The sequence below is a fragment of the Micropterus salmoides genome, unplaced genomic scaffold, assembly GCF_014851395.1.
Source record: "Micropterus salmoides isolate LMB-PRFRI ecotype aquatic unplaced genomic scaffold, ASM1485139v1 Ms_hic_scaffold_8, whole genome shotgun sequence".
NCBI lineage: Eukaryota > Metazoa > Chordata > Actinopteri > Centrarchiformes > Centrarchidae > Micropterus > Micropterus salmoides.
In genome coordinates, this window is record NW_024044570.1 from 5,204,948 (window position 1) to 5,219,070 (window position 14,123).

General features: G+C 41.4%; 2 protein-coding genes across 2 annotated transcripts; both read left to right on the plus strand.

Annotated features, from left to right (window-relative positions):
* Positions 1-602: 602 nt before the first annotated feature.
* On the plus strand, positions 603-6,894 carry LOC119894110 (hyaluronidase-5-like). The gene is made up of 4 exons (XM_038706648.1): positions 603-711; positions 1,446-2,370; positions 3,701-3,790; positions 6,297-6,894. Exons 2-4 carry the CDS (start codon positions 1,456-1,458, stop codon positions 6,624-6,626), a joined length of 1,335 nt encoding a protein of 444 aa, XP_038562576.1. The 5' UTR covers positions 603-711; positions 1,446-1,455; the 3' UTR covers positions 6,627-6,894.
* Positions 6,895-11,876: 4,982 nt separating this feature from the next.
* Positions 11,877-14,084, plus strand: LOC119893097 (hyaluronidase-5-like). The gene is made up of 3 exons (XM_038705030.1): positions 11,877-12,835; positions 13,312-13,401; positions 13,503-14,084. Exons 1-3 carry the CDS (start codon positions 11,891-11,893, stop codon positions 13,863-13,865), a joined length of 1,398 nt encoding a protein of 465 aa, XP_038560958.1. The 5' UTR covers positions 11,877-11,890; the 3' UTR covers positions 13,866-14,084.
* The last annotated feature ends 39 nt before the right edge of the window (positions 14,085-14,123 follow it).

Genomic DNA, 14,123 nt, shown 5'->3' on the forward strand with positions numbered 1-14,123 from the left:
GACACAACATCCTGTGGAATGCAATGGATCCGGAACACATGCAAAACAAGCAGGACCAACATTTCCGATGCTGAAGGCAACTTGGGAAGAGGAACAAAGTGCACGGCCTTGTGGTGCACAATAGTTAATGTCACAGTGTTACCTTCAGATAGTGGAAGACCAGTAACAAAATCTATTGTGATTTGAGACCCGGGTCAGCCTGGGATGGGCAGCAGGTGTAAGGAGACCAGCAGCATACTGATGGGAAGCCTTACTGTGAGCGCATGGATGGATCAGATGGACAAAACGTGTCCTGAGACATGGATGGCCACCACAACTGTTGTCTTATCAGGGAAAGGATTCTGTGAAAAACTAATACTGATACCTAACTGTTTTATATGTGTTGTATATGAATATTGATTGCATTGATGAGCTAATATTTTAATTTCTGCTGTGTGAAATTGTAAATTAAATAAAAAAAGTATAAGACCACTAAAAAGGTGTTTATATAACAAATACCATCAGAATGCATCTGAGCGAAGCACTGACTTCTGATGTCTTCCAACAACGGACTCAGTGTGGAGTTTAGGCCAGACTTAAGGACATCGGTCAGATAAAGATCAATCAGAATGAAGAAACAGTTTCCGCAGACACATGAGGCAGCAAAAAACAGATGTAGAGAAGTTGAGAAACAGTGAACAGTACTTCACAGGCCACTGAAGAGAGCAGCAGGTAGGAAATGATGACTGATGTCTAAAAACATGGCAATACTGCAAAACTATTTAAAATATGTATTTTATTTACTCTATCTGGTACAATAAAGCAGATTATTTGATATGTATACATTATGTGTAATCAAACATCTGGACAATTTGTCTTCAGTTTTAGAGTTTCGGTGAATTTTGTTTCACGTGAAAACCTTTCCCCTACAAATGTCTTTATACAAAAGCAATTAAACACTGTATGTTTAGTTTATATTTGTTCAGTCTTTGGCTAGATACATTTTATTTTTTATTTAGTAAAGTTTAATCTCACATCTGACTTGTTTAGCTGGTTAGTTATCTTATCTAATATTACGTTTTGTTTAACTGTAAATGCATCCCACAAAATTATCGTCATGTGCTGACACTTCTGAGAGAAACATTATGAACTCATTGGTCATTAATCCAAAACGGTGGTCCAAGATCTCACTATGAAACACTCATTTGGAGCTTTGGCAACCGAACAGAGGTCCTCTCTTGAAGTTTTTCATGTGGAAATTGAACCCACAATAATACAGCAGGAAGTGTCTATAGGCGCTAGATTGGGTGCGCCCATCGACAAAAACATCTTATTAAACCCATCTTGGGCTCGCTGTTGGAGGTTTTTATTGTCCACTTCCTCTTTACAGTAACAGGTTTGTAATGGCCTTGAAATGGAGGCTAAGTTGAAAAGGTTCATTTATTGTCTTTCCTCCATCTACCTAGAGCCATCGTAATGGCGCCACCCTTCCTGTCCTGTGTCACCCTCTGTATCATCGGATCTATCGCCACCATCTTCGCACTGCCTCCTACTGAGCCACCACTGATCCGCGACCACCCCTTTGTGGCCATATGGAATGCCCCCACTGACCAGTGTCGACAGTTTCACATCCCACTGGACACCGCAGCCTTCCAGGCGGTGACTACACCCGCCGCAGTGCCTGGTCAGTTCCTCACCATCTTCTACGAGGATCGCCTCGGCCTCTACCCCAAAGTCAACACAGCGAAACGCGTGCTCTACAGAGGTGGAATACCACAAAACGGCAACCTGACGGAGCATCTGTCAAAGGCTCAGAGTCAAATTGATCATTACATATCCCAGGATTCCTCTCCTGGGCTGGTTGTCATTGACTGGGAGTCCTGGCGTCCTCTGTGGGAACACAACTGGGGATCCAAACGTATTTATCAGAAGTTGTCCATTACTCACGCCTTGCAGATGGCCCCATTTTTAGCATCAAAGCCCATTTCCAAACTGGCAAAGAGTCAATTCGAGCTTGCCGGACGACGCTTCATGGAGAAGACCATCAGCCTCGGTATTGGAGAGCGTCCAAGCCGCCGGTGGGGGTTCTACTTGTTCCCCGACTGCTACAACTATGGCTGGGAGAAGCCCGACTACACAGGGAAGTGCTCAACAAAGATCCAGAAGCAAAACAACCAGATGCTGTGGCTGTGGGAGCGCAGCACCGCCCTCTTCCCCTCCATCTACCTCCACTTGTCCCTGAGAAACTCCCCCAAGGCCACGCTGTACGTTCGCAACCGTGTCCAGGAGGCACTGAGGGTAGCCAAGCTGCCTAAACGTCCATACACTATGCCAGTCTATGTCTACTCCAGACCACTGTACCGGGACCAGACCCAGACGTTCCAGAGCCAGGTGAGCCTGTTTGATTGCTTTTACTATCTTAAGTTACACTAATTGTTTGAAGAATCTTCCATGTTGATGCTCAAAGAAATAGGTAATTTTTAGTGTTGCTATTTCTACAAGTCAAATTAAAACAAACCTGTACAGCTGCAAACATCTTATAAACATATTGTTAATGTATTTTTAAAAGATATAAGTAGTACACTTGGTTCGGTTTCTTTTTAACAGGGGAAACAGCTGTCAATGAACACAACACCAGATCTATATACACTGCTGTATAAGAAATCTGGGAATTCTGGCCAGCACGTTATGAGTTGTTACTTGCATTGAAAATTATACTTGTGCATCTGACTCAATAGCAGACATCAGAGGCAAAGCTGGGGCAAGTGTCCAGGGAGCTAAGGAAAGTGGCTCCAGGACTAGATAAGGCAGGAAACTGGTTGGTACAGAACTAGCTGACAGGCTATCTGGCTGGAGGCTAGCAGTCTTGGTGCTCTCTGGTTCCAAAACGAGGTCTAACAAAAAAAAGACTCCAGAGAGGTGGACGGCCAGGAGTCTCCATCTAGTTGAGGCCCCCATCTTGGGAAAGCAGGATCCGGCTGGAGGTTATGAGGTCTGGATGAAGGCTAGTGACTAGCATGCTGTAGGGTAGCTGAGTGGGAACCAGGCTGAAAGCTAAGAGGCTAGACTCTAGCAGATAGGAAAGAAAGAGCAGTTGTCACTTCCCTAGCAGTTCAAGCTGCTAAAAAGTACAGGAAGTAAAATACACCAAGACACAAGAGGAAGGTTTACCAAAAAATAAAAACAGGAAATACAAAACAAAAACCCAAATCCTTGACAGTATTTCAGTGTAGAAAAATAACCTAAAGAACATTTATTGTTTGTAAATATTGCCATAAATTTTACCTTTACAAAGTTTAAATTGTTCAGTTTTGTTGATATTGTTGGAAATGTGAAAATTCAATTGTATGTGGAGGTCATAGTTGAAGGTGGTGTTGCACTGGACTACATTACATTGAGTGGTATTCCTAATTATTCCTCTTCTCCTTATTTACAATCACTTGGGGGGCAGAATATTAGAAACATCTGTATGATAGTACATGTACAGTATACTGTATCTGTCTTTTGGGATTCCAGCTTGTAAACACACTAACATGAAAGTGTTTTTAAAACACTTCCTGTTTTCAGCTGCATCACCATGTAACACTAAACGAAGTGACTTTCATAGAAATTACCTGTTGTAGAAAAGAAAAAAATGATATCAATCTAAAAACTGATTATTAGTAGTGGGAGTACTTATTAAGAAATTGTCAGATCTTCTGTGTGATTTGTCCTCTTTCAGAAGGACCTGGTGAGTACTATAGGAGAGTCTGCAGCTCTGGGAGCTTCAGGGGTTGTAATGTGGGGAGCAACCAAAGACTACAACAACAAGGTAACTACAGTTTTCTGAAGCATATTCACTGGTTGGGCTGGTCATTAAAGGATAGAATTTCACAAGCCAATATGTTTAAAAAGTTACACAAAAAGTTGGACTGACTCTAAAATGACCCAAAATATGCATGCACTGATCAGTAACTTTAACAAATTCTTGACCCTGTTTATAATTTACTACCCCGACCCCATACCAATTACATTACACCACCATTAAATTTTCTGAAATCGTTTTTTCATCTGAGCCCTTACGTCCCCACCACTTTTCGACGCAAAGTGATGCCCTTGTCTGCAGCCACGATAACATACTGTATGTTTCACATGTCTGAAAAAGGGGAACTCTGATGACGAGGCTTTAATCAGCAAATAAGGAATCTGCCTTTGTTTCTTCTTTAGGAGGAACTGACAGCCATGACACTGCACTGTGTGTTGCTATCTTATCTGACAGATGTGAAATAACTATTTTGCCTAATTTGTGTTTTCTTATATTTATTTTTAACTGTATCCAGTTTTTATGTATCAGATTCTGGTATTTACGGTACAGTATGGTATACATGCTGAGGTGATTTTTAAATGCATTACTTAGTTTGTAGCCATGCCAGCGACAGTGGTGGTGATGTTAAAATGTTGTGCATTTGTACAAACATTAGTATGGTGGCCATGAGAGGCCAAACGCACTGCAACTTAAGGCCCCATCCACACTACTGTGTTTTCAAATTAATATGGAGACCTTTTCCTACATTTGTACCTCTTGTACTAAAACAACTAAAACGAATACCTAAAACGAAGAAGTTTGGAAACGCTTTTGCGTTTCAAAACTCTGGAGGGAGTTTTAGTCATGCAAAGTAGAAACACAATGCTACTGAGTGAGTTGGTATTTTTATTAAAATATTCTGTACATGCAAATAACACTAATCTGCCTACACTTGTACTGTGCATGTCGCTGTTTACTTTGCGTAGACTCCCAGTCTGTTTTCCGCCGTCACAGTCTCTTTTAACTCCCGTGTTACATTTAGTAACCGTTCCAGCTCGTTATTGGTCCATGCAAAATAATATCTGGTCTGATTCTTCGTCTGCCTTACTTTATTCTTTCGCCAAATCTTCTGTAACTATAGAAGAGACCATCTGCTTCATGTTTACACCGGCACGTGCATGCCCAGTGTACCTAAACGGCCACTAGATGTTTTAAGTCTTTTTAATGTAGACGGAGATCAACTCTGATACGCAGCTAAAACGCTGGTGTGGATGGAGATGTATTCGTTCTCGGTTTGTAAACTAAAACGGAGTGGTGTGGATGGGGCCTAAGAAAACACATGTAAATTGATCACAACACAATAAGAAAACACAAAGGGAAGTGTTTCCAGGGGACACTTTTAAGTGATGCACACACCCAGCTTGTTTTGTTTTTGCTGTGGCCGTTTGAATAATAATAATTTGTCATTTAGCTGACCCTTTTATCCGAAGTGACACAAGTGATATAATTATTATGCATGTAAGAGGTTGCACGCCTCTGGAGCAACTAGGGGTTAAGTTTCTTGCTCAAGTACACATTGGTGGATGTGTCACAGTGGGGAAATGAACCCAGGTCTCCCACACCGAAGGTCTCATCCACTGCGCCATCACCAACCCTAGTTTATGACTGCAATGGAAATCAACAACGACTGACCCTTTGGACAGATCAGTCAAAGAGTGGTTCCAACTTTGTGCAGTTGGAGAAAAGTAACTGCAGTCGCCGGACTCAGCCACTGCAGCTGTCTCACTCCCACAAGGACTTTTTGCAGCACCGACAAAAGTCGGACACAATTTCTTGCCAGCATGTCTTATGATAAGTCCAGCATGCAACATGTTATGTCACCGCTGCAAAGCGCAGCATGAGGTCAAACGCAGAGTGCGAACTATTTCAACTGTTTCAACCTGATCTTTCTTTTCTCCGTGAGATGGAAGAATTTAGAAAGTCGCACGGCGCTGCAGAGAGTCCCCAGCTGCAGTAGCACATGGATCATGTGTAAAATCAGGAGCATCGGGCTTATCTGACCATTCTCTGTAAACCCTAGAGATAGTTATGCTAGAAAATCAGAGCTTCTGAAATACTCGGACCAGCCCGTCTGGCACCAACAACCATGCCGGGTTCAAAGTCACTTAAATACCCTTTCTTCACCATTCTGATGCTCGGTTTGAACTTCAGCAAGTTGTCTTGACCACATCTACATGCCTAAATGCATTGAGCTGCTGCCATGTGATTGGCTGATTAGCTATTTGTGTTAACAAGCAATTGAACAGGTGTACCTAATAAAGTGGCTGGTGAGTGTATATTCAAGCTGATATGCTTTTGATTTTTCTAACTCAATTTGATTTTTCTAACTTTCTAAATCACAAAGGGGATTTTTCCATAATGTCTCTCCCTATGATACATTTTTTATTATTAACCTAAAATTAATTCGTAACCGACATTTTCTTTCAGTCCTCATACATGAGTCTCACCTATAAACTCCCACCACTCCCTCTAGGCTTCCTGTCAGTCCCTGTCTGAGTACTTGACGTCCACCTTCAACCCTTACATCGCCAATGTGACGGCAGCTGCCATGCTCTGCAGCCAGGCTTTGTGCCAGGGGAAGGGTCGCTGCGTCAGGAAGAACTACGAATCTGGCCACTACCTGCACCTGAACCCTGCCTACTTCACCATCCTGCGGACTGACAGGAACTACGTGGCGATCGGTCTCCCCTCTGCCTCCGACATGGAAGCCTGGGCCGAAAACTTCACCTGTCAATGCTACGCAGGGCAAAGCTGTTCATCCAGACTGTTGCATCTGACCAATATAAAGCTCATCTGGGTTTAATCTGTCAACTGTTTTCAAAACTGCGCCCCCTTAATAATGTAGTCATTGACACGATTTGAACTGTAATTTGATTAAAGTATGATCTCATCAACCTTTTCATCAGCAATCTCTGATTTTATTTAAAAAACAAAAAACTTTGATGTGAAAAAAGTAAACTTTTCCAGTAACATCATTAAATGTGACATAAGTCTTCCCAAAGCAAATGCAATACGGATGTATTTGAATTGAAAACAAAAAGGCGCCTTAATAAATGCATTTCTGAAAAAAATTGCATTTATTTTTTTTGTTTCATTGACAAACCGTTCTACATTGAGAAGAACAGCAAAAACCAAGAAACAGGTTAATAAAATCAGATTATTTAGGAAAAAGACAGGGAAAACACAGGAACTTTTAAGATTATGTCAAGACCAAAAGGACTCTAGACCAAGTCAAGACAAAATGTTACTCAGTACAGTCCTTTGGATTTAGAAAAGTTTGAAATGTGATGGGAACAATTTAAACAATAATTTAAATCTACCTGAATGTTGCATTAGTTGCTAAAATTATATTTTCAACAGAAATAAATAATATTATATTAGAAAGGGAATATTCTTGCTGGCATATGAGCAGCAATGTCTCCACATTGTCCTCATCCTGCGGTCAAATTCACGAGAAGGTGTGATATTGTTTCTACCTTCAATATAAACCGACAGGAGTGTAATTTAATAAATTAAGTCTGAAATGACAGAAATAATAAAACTGTCTTGTGACCTTGTAAAGACACTGAAGCTAACACTATGCAGTGTGTAAAACTATCAGTAAATGCTTTTGACAGTATGCACTGGGATTACAGAGTCTTATTAGTCCAGGCTAGACAGCAGAGCGAGCTACTGAAATGTAATCGAGATTGAACAGCTTGTAAAGAATTTGCAGATGAGAAATGGTTTATAGAAGAATATGGCAGACTGTAGTCAGCTAACTATAATTAGCAGCAAACAAATGAAATGAAAATGGAACATCTAGCAGGGAAAGAGACAGATATTTCCACCAGAAGTTAAAACAAAGCTAAACAGATTGAATATTGGGCTTATATTAATCAGGTTGACACAACCACCACTCTAATCAGATGATCGTGTTGCTCTGTGACTGCGAGATGTGTCATGTAGGCAGCTGTCCCCATCCTTAATTTCTATATTAAACTACTAACAACAATAACTGTTTGTCCATTGAATAATTAATGTAATTGTAATTACATTTCAGAGGTCATTTCCTAACATTTTCAGACTGCAGAGCTTTTTTATTCATTCATTCATTCAGGCTGAGTTTTCTGCTTTCACTCCAACTCCATGTTTTAACTTGAGCTGAAGGTTAACTAAGTTTGTTATATGCCAAACATTTGGCTACTGAAATGGGGGAAAATTAAGCCCTGAAACAGACAAAATGTACCAGCCAACAATACATCAATACTGGTCATTAAATAATTCACATTGGAAATAAGTTTTGTACTCTATTATGTCAGGTATTCTGTAAATGAGCCCCTCTTTTCTCATAAAGTCAAGGAAAAGACTTGACTGTGTAGGGTTTACTTTAAGCTTAAATTAACAACCAAACTTGTGTTCAGCTGCTGCAACAGGCTGCTGTTCTCTTCAAGCATTTAAAAACATCAAGTAAAAAGGTGGATGGTAAAGCTACAAATTCTTACACAGGCCACAGCAACAAATCAAGCGGTTTACCCTTGCAGGATTGTTTTGCTGTAGCTCAACTCAACATCTCTTCTCCTTGCATCTTATCTAGTGTTTTTCCCAGCTGTGGAGTATCAGTGACTATAACGAGTCCTACACGTGCCCTGATCTACCAAACTAAAAGACTCATTATACATGTGCTCATAAACGATAAAAAAGTACACTTAAAGAAATGGAAAGGTAACAATGATCAAGGACACATTGTCGCGATCAATATAAATATCTAATGTTTATGAATACAGCAGCCTACCTGATATTTTCAATTATGACCAGCTGACAAACAAGTGAATGGTTTTCATCAAGTCAATCTCATTTATTATGTAGACCTTTCATTTAGTTTTATTGCAGGCCGGTAGGTAGCAGCTGGTCCAAGCTTACTTCCTGTCTCCAAAATGTTAATCTATTGTCATTTGAATTGTCAAAAACAAATAGGTAGGTAGGTGGGTAGATTTATGTTGTCACAATATAACAAGTTATAGAGTGAAATTGAGTTCGTAACTCCCGTAGCAGACAATATATATTAATATAGAATCAATTATAAAAATGGTAAATAAAATAAACTATATTCAATGGAGCAGTGCTGAGGATGAATTTTAGTTTAAAAGTGTGATAGTTTGGGGGGGGGGGCTTCTTTGCACAGTCTGGTGGTGTGGCAGGAGAAACTTATTATCTCTTCCTAGAGGGCAGCAGGGTGAACAGGCTGTGGCTGGTGTCGGTACTAAAGGACAGTACCCACCACAGTCAATTCTACGATTTACTTTTAAAAACCTTCAGTTTTTCTGATCTTTAAAACTCCCCTGTATGATGTGATTGAAAGTCCTGCAATTTCCGATATCTCACGGGAAAGTCCTTGAAAGTCACACAAAAACGGCAACACATTGCACTTGCTGTGACGATGACAGAATGCAACATTTAAATTTGTAAAAATGCTTCTAACAGTGTCATTTTGGGGACCTGGAGCTTTCCTTTTTTGCTAATACCTTGAACGGAGACTTCACCATATTATTATTTCCTGTTGTTGTACCAGGTAAGTTGTTGAGCAGGTGTGAGGTCGTCATCCTCTCTACTTAGTTATACTTAAAAGCTACTGCTACAATTTACATAAAAATATGAGTTATGGAATCACAGACTGATTACTTTGGTTTTTATTTTACAGTTAAAATTGTCTAATGTCCGTAGACTAAAACCAGTTCAGTTAACATTGCATAAAAATCCTGTTTGATGTGTTATCTGTATGTGTTAGGCAATTAATTGTTCTTTAAATAGGCATGTACTTTGAACAAGCCTACTCAAGATTACAGACATCATGGAGCACAAATATTTTTCTTTAAATTCAAATTGAAATATACGATATGTGTCTGTATATAGTTGTGTAAACTTATCATACTAAGTTTGGTGTTATTCTTACAAACAGCTTGGATAGTTAGTTAGACACTTTTTAACATATATATATGAAAAAACGGTGGGGCACCAACCATTTACTCTCTCTTGCTTCTGTGTTTTTTAACATGTCAACAAACAGCACAGCTCAAAACACTTAACATGAGAAGAGCAGGCTGGCCTACTAAATCCCAAATAATAAGGCAGTATGAAAGTGGCTATATAACAACAACATCATGACAACAACCTTAATCCGTAGCCTAGTCTCAACCGACCCAGAACAACAATTTGCCCATGCAGAGACAAGCAGCAGAGTCAGGATGATAAAAGAAGCTTTCACTCACCAGAGCTAAGGTCTCATGTGAGGAGAAAGGCGTTTTTTCCTCTGGGCAAACTTCTGGGTGACTGAAGTTTTTCAGACAGTCCGCCGACTCGTTGTGGCCCCACAGTGTTTGTTGTGCTGCTCACTGGAGCGCCTGTTGGGCGCAAGTAATGTTGAGCCCAGTTTCACTGCATCGTCCAGATGACTCCCGCTGTTCTGATGTTTTGCAATCCTCTCATAAAGGTGAAGGTGAGAACAGGCACAGGACTGTCTCCCTCGAAGCATAACGTTAACAGCCGGTGTTATGCCGAGATCTGCCAGCCTGCCAAGAATTGCATGCACTTCCAAATGCTTTTAAATGCTATATTATTATTTGTGGGGTCCATCAATGGTGTTAAATGATTTGAAGTATATATTTTATGAACGTTAAGAGTCTTTAATATTTCAATACACTTAGTAGCAGCTGGTTGCTGCCTCCACAGAAAACATACACTTTCAGCACAACACCGGTCTACTCTGCTCTGCTGCCTGTTAGTCCCACCCCTTAACCAGTCACAATTTTAGAAACGTGATTGCCATCTACATGGACGAATCAGAGGCCTCTCCTAAATTAAACATCACAGTCTGTCACAGCTCAGCGTCAGAGGTTACCCTCTTAAAGTGACGGAGCCTAATATGTATGTTGTATGCTGCTATTCACCTTTTAACTCAAACCAAGGGGTTACATAATATAAACAGTAGATAGCATTTTATGCATATGCTCCTTGCCGGGGGGGCCACTGGGGTGGCCACCCATTTTCTTAGGGTGGCCGTGGCCCCCCCTGACAGCACCATTGGCTACAATCCTGCAAATCTGAAAAGATTACTTCTTTTAACCGTTTTACATACGATTTTCCCCCTAATATTTGAACAACACTAAAAGTGTACAGCTATGCTAGCGGCTCTGAGGCTGTGCTCAGTCACAGTACTTTGAGCTAAATGCTAACATCAATAATGCTAACATGCTAATGTTTAGCAGGTCTAATGTTTACCATGTTGACCATCTGACCTTAGAAATTTAAAATGCTAACATTTGCTAATTAGCAATAAAGACAAAGTAGCTTACAGCTGAGGCTGATGGGAATGTTATCAGTTAGGTAGGCAATTGGTCAGAAACCAAAATATTGGACAAATTAACATTTTGACCTGATGATGGAAGAGGAAAACTCAAGGAACAACCAATGTAATAATTACAATTAATTTGAAGGGGGACATGAACACCTACCGTGCATTAAAATTCCATGGCAATCCATACGAAAATTGTTAAGATGTGTCAATCTGGACCAAAGTGATGCAGCTAGCATGACCAATAATAATTTTTTTTAATATCATCTTGACCCAACTCTTTCCGGAATATTAATATTTCCACTGAGTAGAATATTCACCCAAGATTAGACACACTTCCCCCAAACTCAGAGTCCCCTTTTTTTGGGAAATTTTGGGAAGTTCTGTGATTTTGACAATTCTTATACAACACAAAAGTATAACGACTGGGGTTTAAGGGGTTACATTTGTACATCTGTAAACATTTCAACACATTTGTGAAGACAGAAGGAAACAGGTCAACTTTGCTCCTGTCCGTAAATTACTTGATTTGTCAAATGTCATTTTATTGCTGTCCATTTTGGGTAGAAAATTTAATATTGAAAAGAATAAAAGTAGAGTGAAAACTGTATCCTGAATTAGGAAAAAGTTTACTCCCAAACAAAGCTAGATTTATTTAAGAGCCATTCATTGTGAACTTATTTTCCTGATTTTTGTTTCTTTTTCTTTTTCCTCACAGATCAGATTCCTGTTTCAAAATGAACAAAGTCAAACTGCTCAGTGACAAACAGCATATTTTTTCCATCTTCATCGCCATGTTGGCCGTGCTGAGTTCTGGACGGGCCTTGCCGAGGACAGACCCTCCCATCCGCCCTGGCCACCCATTCTTGGTCATGTGGAATGCCCCAACTGAGCTGTGCGACATCCGTTTCGGCATGCCACTCGACCTCTCCTACTTCCAGTTCATCAGCAGCACGTTGAAGACTGCGACCAACCAGAGCATCTCCATATTCTACAAAGACCGCTTCGGCATCTTCCCCTACGTGGACAAAGACACTGGCGAGATGTACGACAAGGGCCTACCTCAACTCATAGACATGCAGGAGCACCACGAACTGGCTGAGGATGACATTGAGTACTACATCCCTGCCGACCAGCCGGGCCTTGCTGTGCTTGACTTTGAGGAGTGGAGGCCACAGTGGGTCAGAAACTGGGGCAGCAAAGACATCTACCGACAGATTTCCATTGAAATGGTAAAGAAGAAGAACGCATCGTTGTCCAACGACGAGGCAGAGGACCAGGCGAAGATCGTTTTTGAACACTCAGCCAAAAGGTACTTTCTCCATTCCATCCGCATCGGGAAGAGGCTGAGGCCCAACAGACTCTGGGGTTACTACCTGTACCCCGACTGCTACAACTACGACTACAACCAGGACATGGCGGGCTTCACCGGAGAGTGTCCCGCTATCGAGAAGGACAGAAACGATGAACTAGTGTGGCTCTGGAGAGAGTCAACAGCGATCTTTCCATCCATCTACCTGGAGCTGGTGCTCAGAGACTCCCGGCAGGCCAGGCTGTTCGTCCGGCATCGCATCCAGGAGGCCATGAGGGTGTCGATGCTCCCCAACAACTCCTACTCAATCCCCGTCTACGCCTACATCCGGCCCGTGTACAAGGACAGTACCAATGACTACATGTCAGAGGTCAGACATTCCTGAAAATATACTTGTTTCTGATTGGCCATGGAATTTATATGAATGATGATATCGTTATGGGCCTTGTGATGGACTGGCGACCTGTCCAGGGTGTAACCCGCCTTTCGCCAGATGTCAGCTGGGATTGGCTCCAGCGCCCCTGTACAGAGGATTAGCGGATGACGATGGATGGATATCGTTATGCTACATGAAATAAATGTATAAGTATAATATAACTGGAAGAGTCAAACAGGATGATGTCAACATAATTATGAAGTGTAATTAGGGTTTTCAAAATGTTCAGATTTTCAAACTCAGCATTGCTTTAAAGTAATGAAGTAAGTTATACATTTCAGAGCAGACTAACTGCACATGACTCTTACGACCACTGGACCTCTGGACTACTCATAAATTGTGTTCGTGCCTAAGAGAAAATCCACCTAACTGCGTGGAGGGCAATTTCCTGCTCTCCTTTTTTTTTGCAGTCTGATCTGGTCAACACCATCGGAGAAGCTGCTGCTCTCGGCGCTGCCGGCGCCGTTTCCTGGGGAGACATGAATGTCACAGACACAGAGGTAGAAAGTGACATCACCCTGGTGTTTTTTGGGAAGATTTTTAAACTTATTCTTCTTTTTGCCAACTTGCTTATCAGCCACTAACTGACTTAATATCCCAGGATTCCTGCTTTGATGCTCGACGCCACCTGCTGCAGGTCATGAACCCATACATCTTGAACGTCTCCACAGCGACGCAACTCTGCAGCCAGGCGCTCTGCCAAGGCCGAGGTCGATGTGTGAGGAAGCACTGGGAGGACGACGTCTTCCTCCACCTCAACCCGCACCATTTCCGGATCCAGAGGCAGCGCCACACTGGCCCGTTAACTGTGAGTGGTGGCCTCTCGCAGGATGACATCAAATGGTTCAACCGTAGCTTTGACTGCATGTGCTACAGCGAGGAGCCGTGCAGATCGGTCTGGACCTTCAACATTATCCATGAGGAAGTCCTCATCACGAGGGATCGAGGTGCTGACCATGCCTAGCCCCCTAGTGCTCGTGATGATACTGCTCTGTCTGGTGTATTTCGTGATGTAAATCAATCAATGACACAAACCTGATACCTGTAATACAGGATATGTGGTTGCAGGCAGTTAGAGGACTGTTCCGCTGTTACTTGTTTGTTTTTTCAGCCAAATCTGCCAGTCTCATTTATACAACTTGCTTTTGGAATATGCAATATACACTGAACAATATATACAAAATGATGTTTAAAATGTATTATTATTATTATTATTATTATT

Excerpts from the sequence above, each read along its gene's own strand:
- LOC119893097 (XM_038705030.1), top strand. The coding sequence starts at position 11,891 with ATGAACAAAGTCAAACTGCTCAGTGACAAACAGCATATTTTTTCCATC. Across the intron at positions 12,836-13,311 it reads CCAATGACTACATGTCAGAG|TCTGATCTGGTCAACACCAT; the intron begins GTCAGACATTCC and ends TTTTTTTTGCAG. Across the intron at positions 13,402-13,502 it reads TGAATGTCACAGACACAGAG|GATTCCTGCTTTGATGCTCG; the intron begins GTAGAAAGTGAC and ends TTAATATCCCAG.
- LOC119894110 (XM_038706648.1), top strand. The coding sequence starts at position 1,456 with ATGGCGCCACCCTTCCTGTCCTGTGTCACCCTCTGTATCATCGGATCT. Across the intron at positions 2,371-3,700 it reads CCCAGACGTTCCAGAGCCAG|AAGGACCTGGTGAGTACTAT; the intron begins GTGAGCCTGTTT and ends GTCCTCTTTCAG. Across the intron at positions 3,791-6,296 it reads CCAAAGACTACAACAACAAG|GCTTCCTGTCAGTCCCTGTC; the intron begins GTAACTACAGTT and ends CACTCCCTCTAG.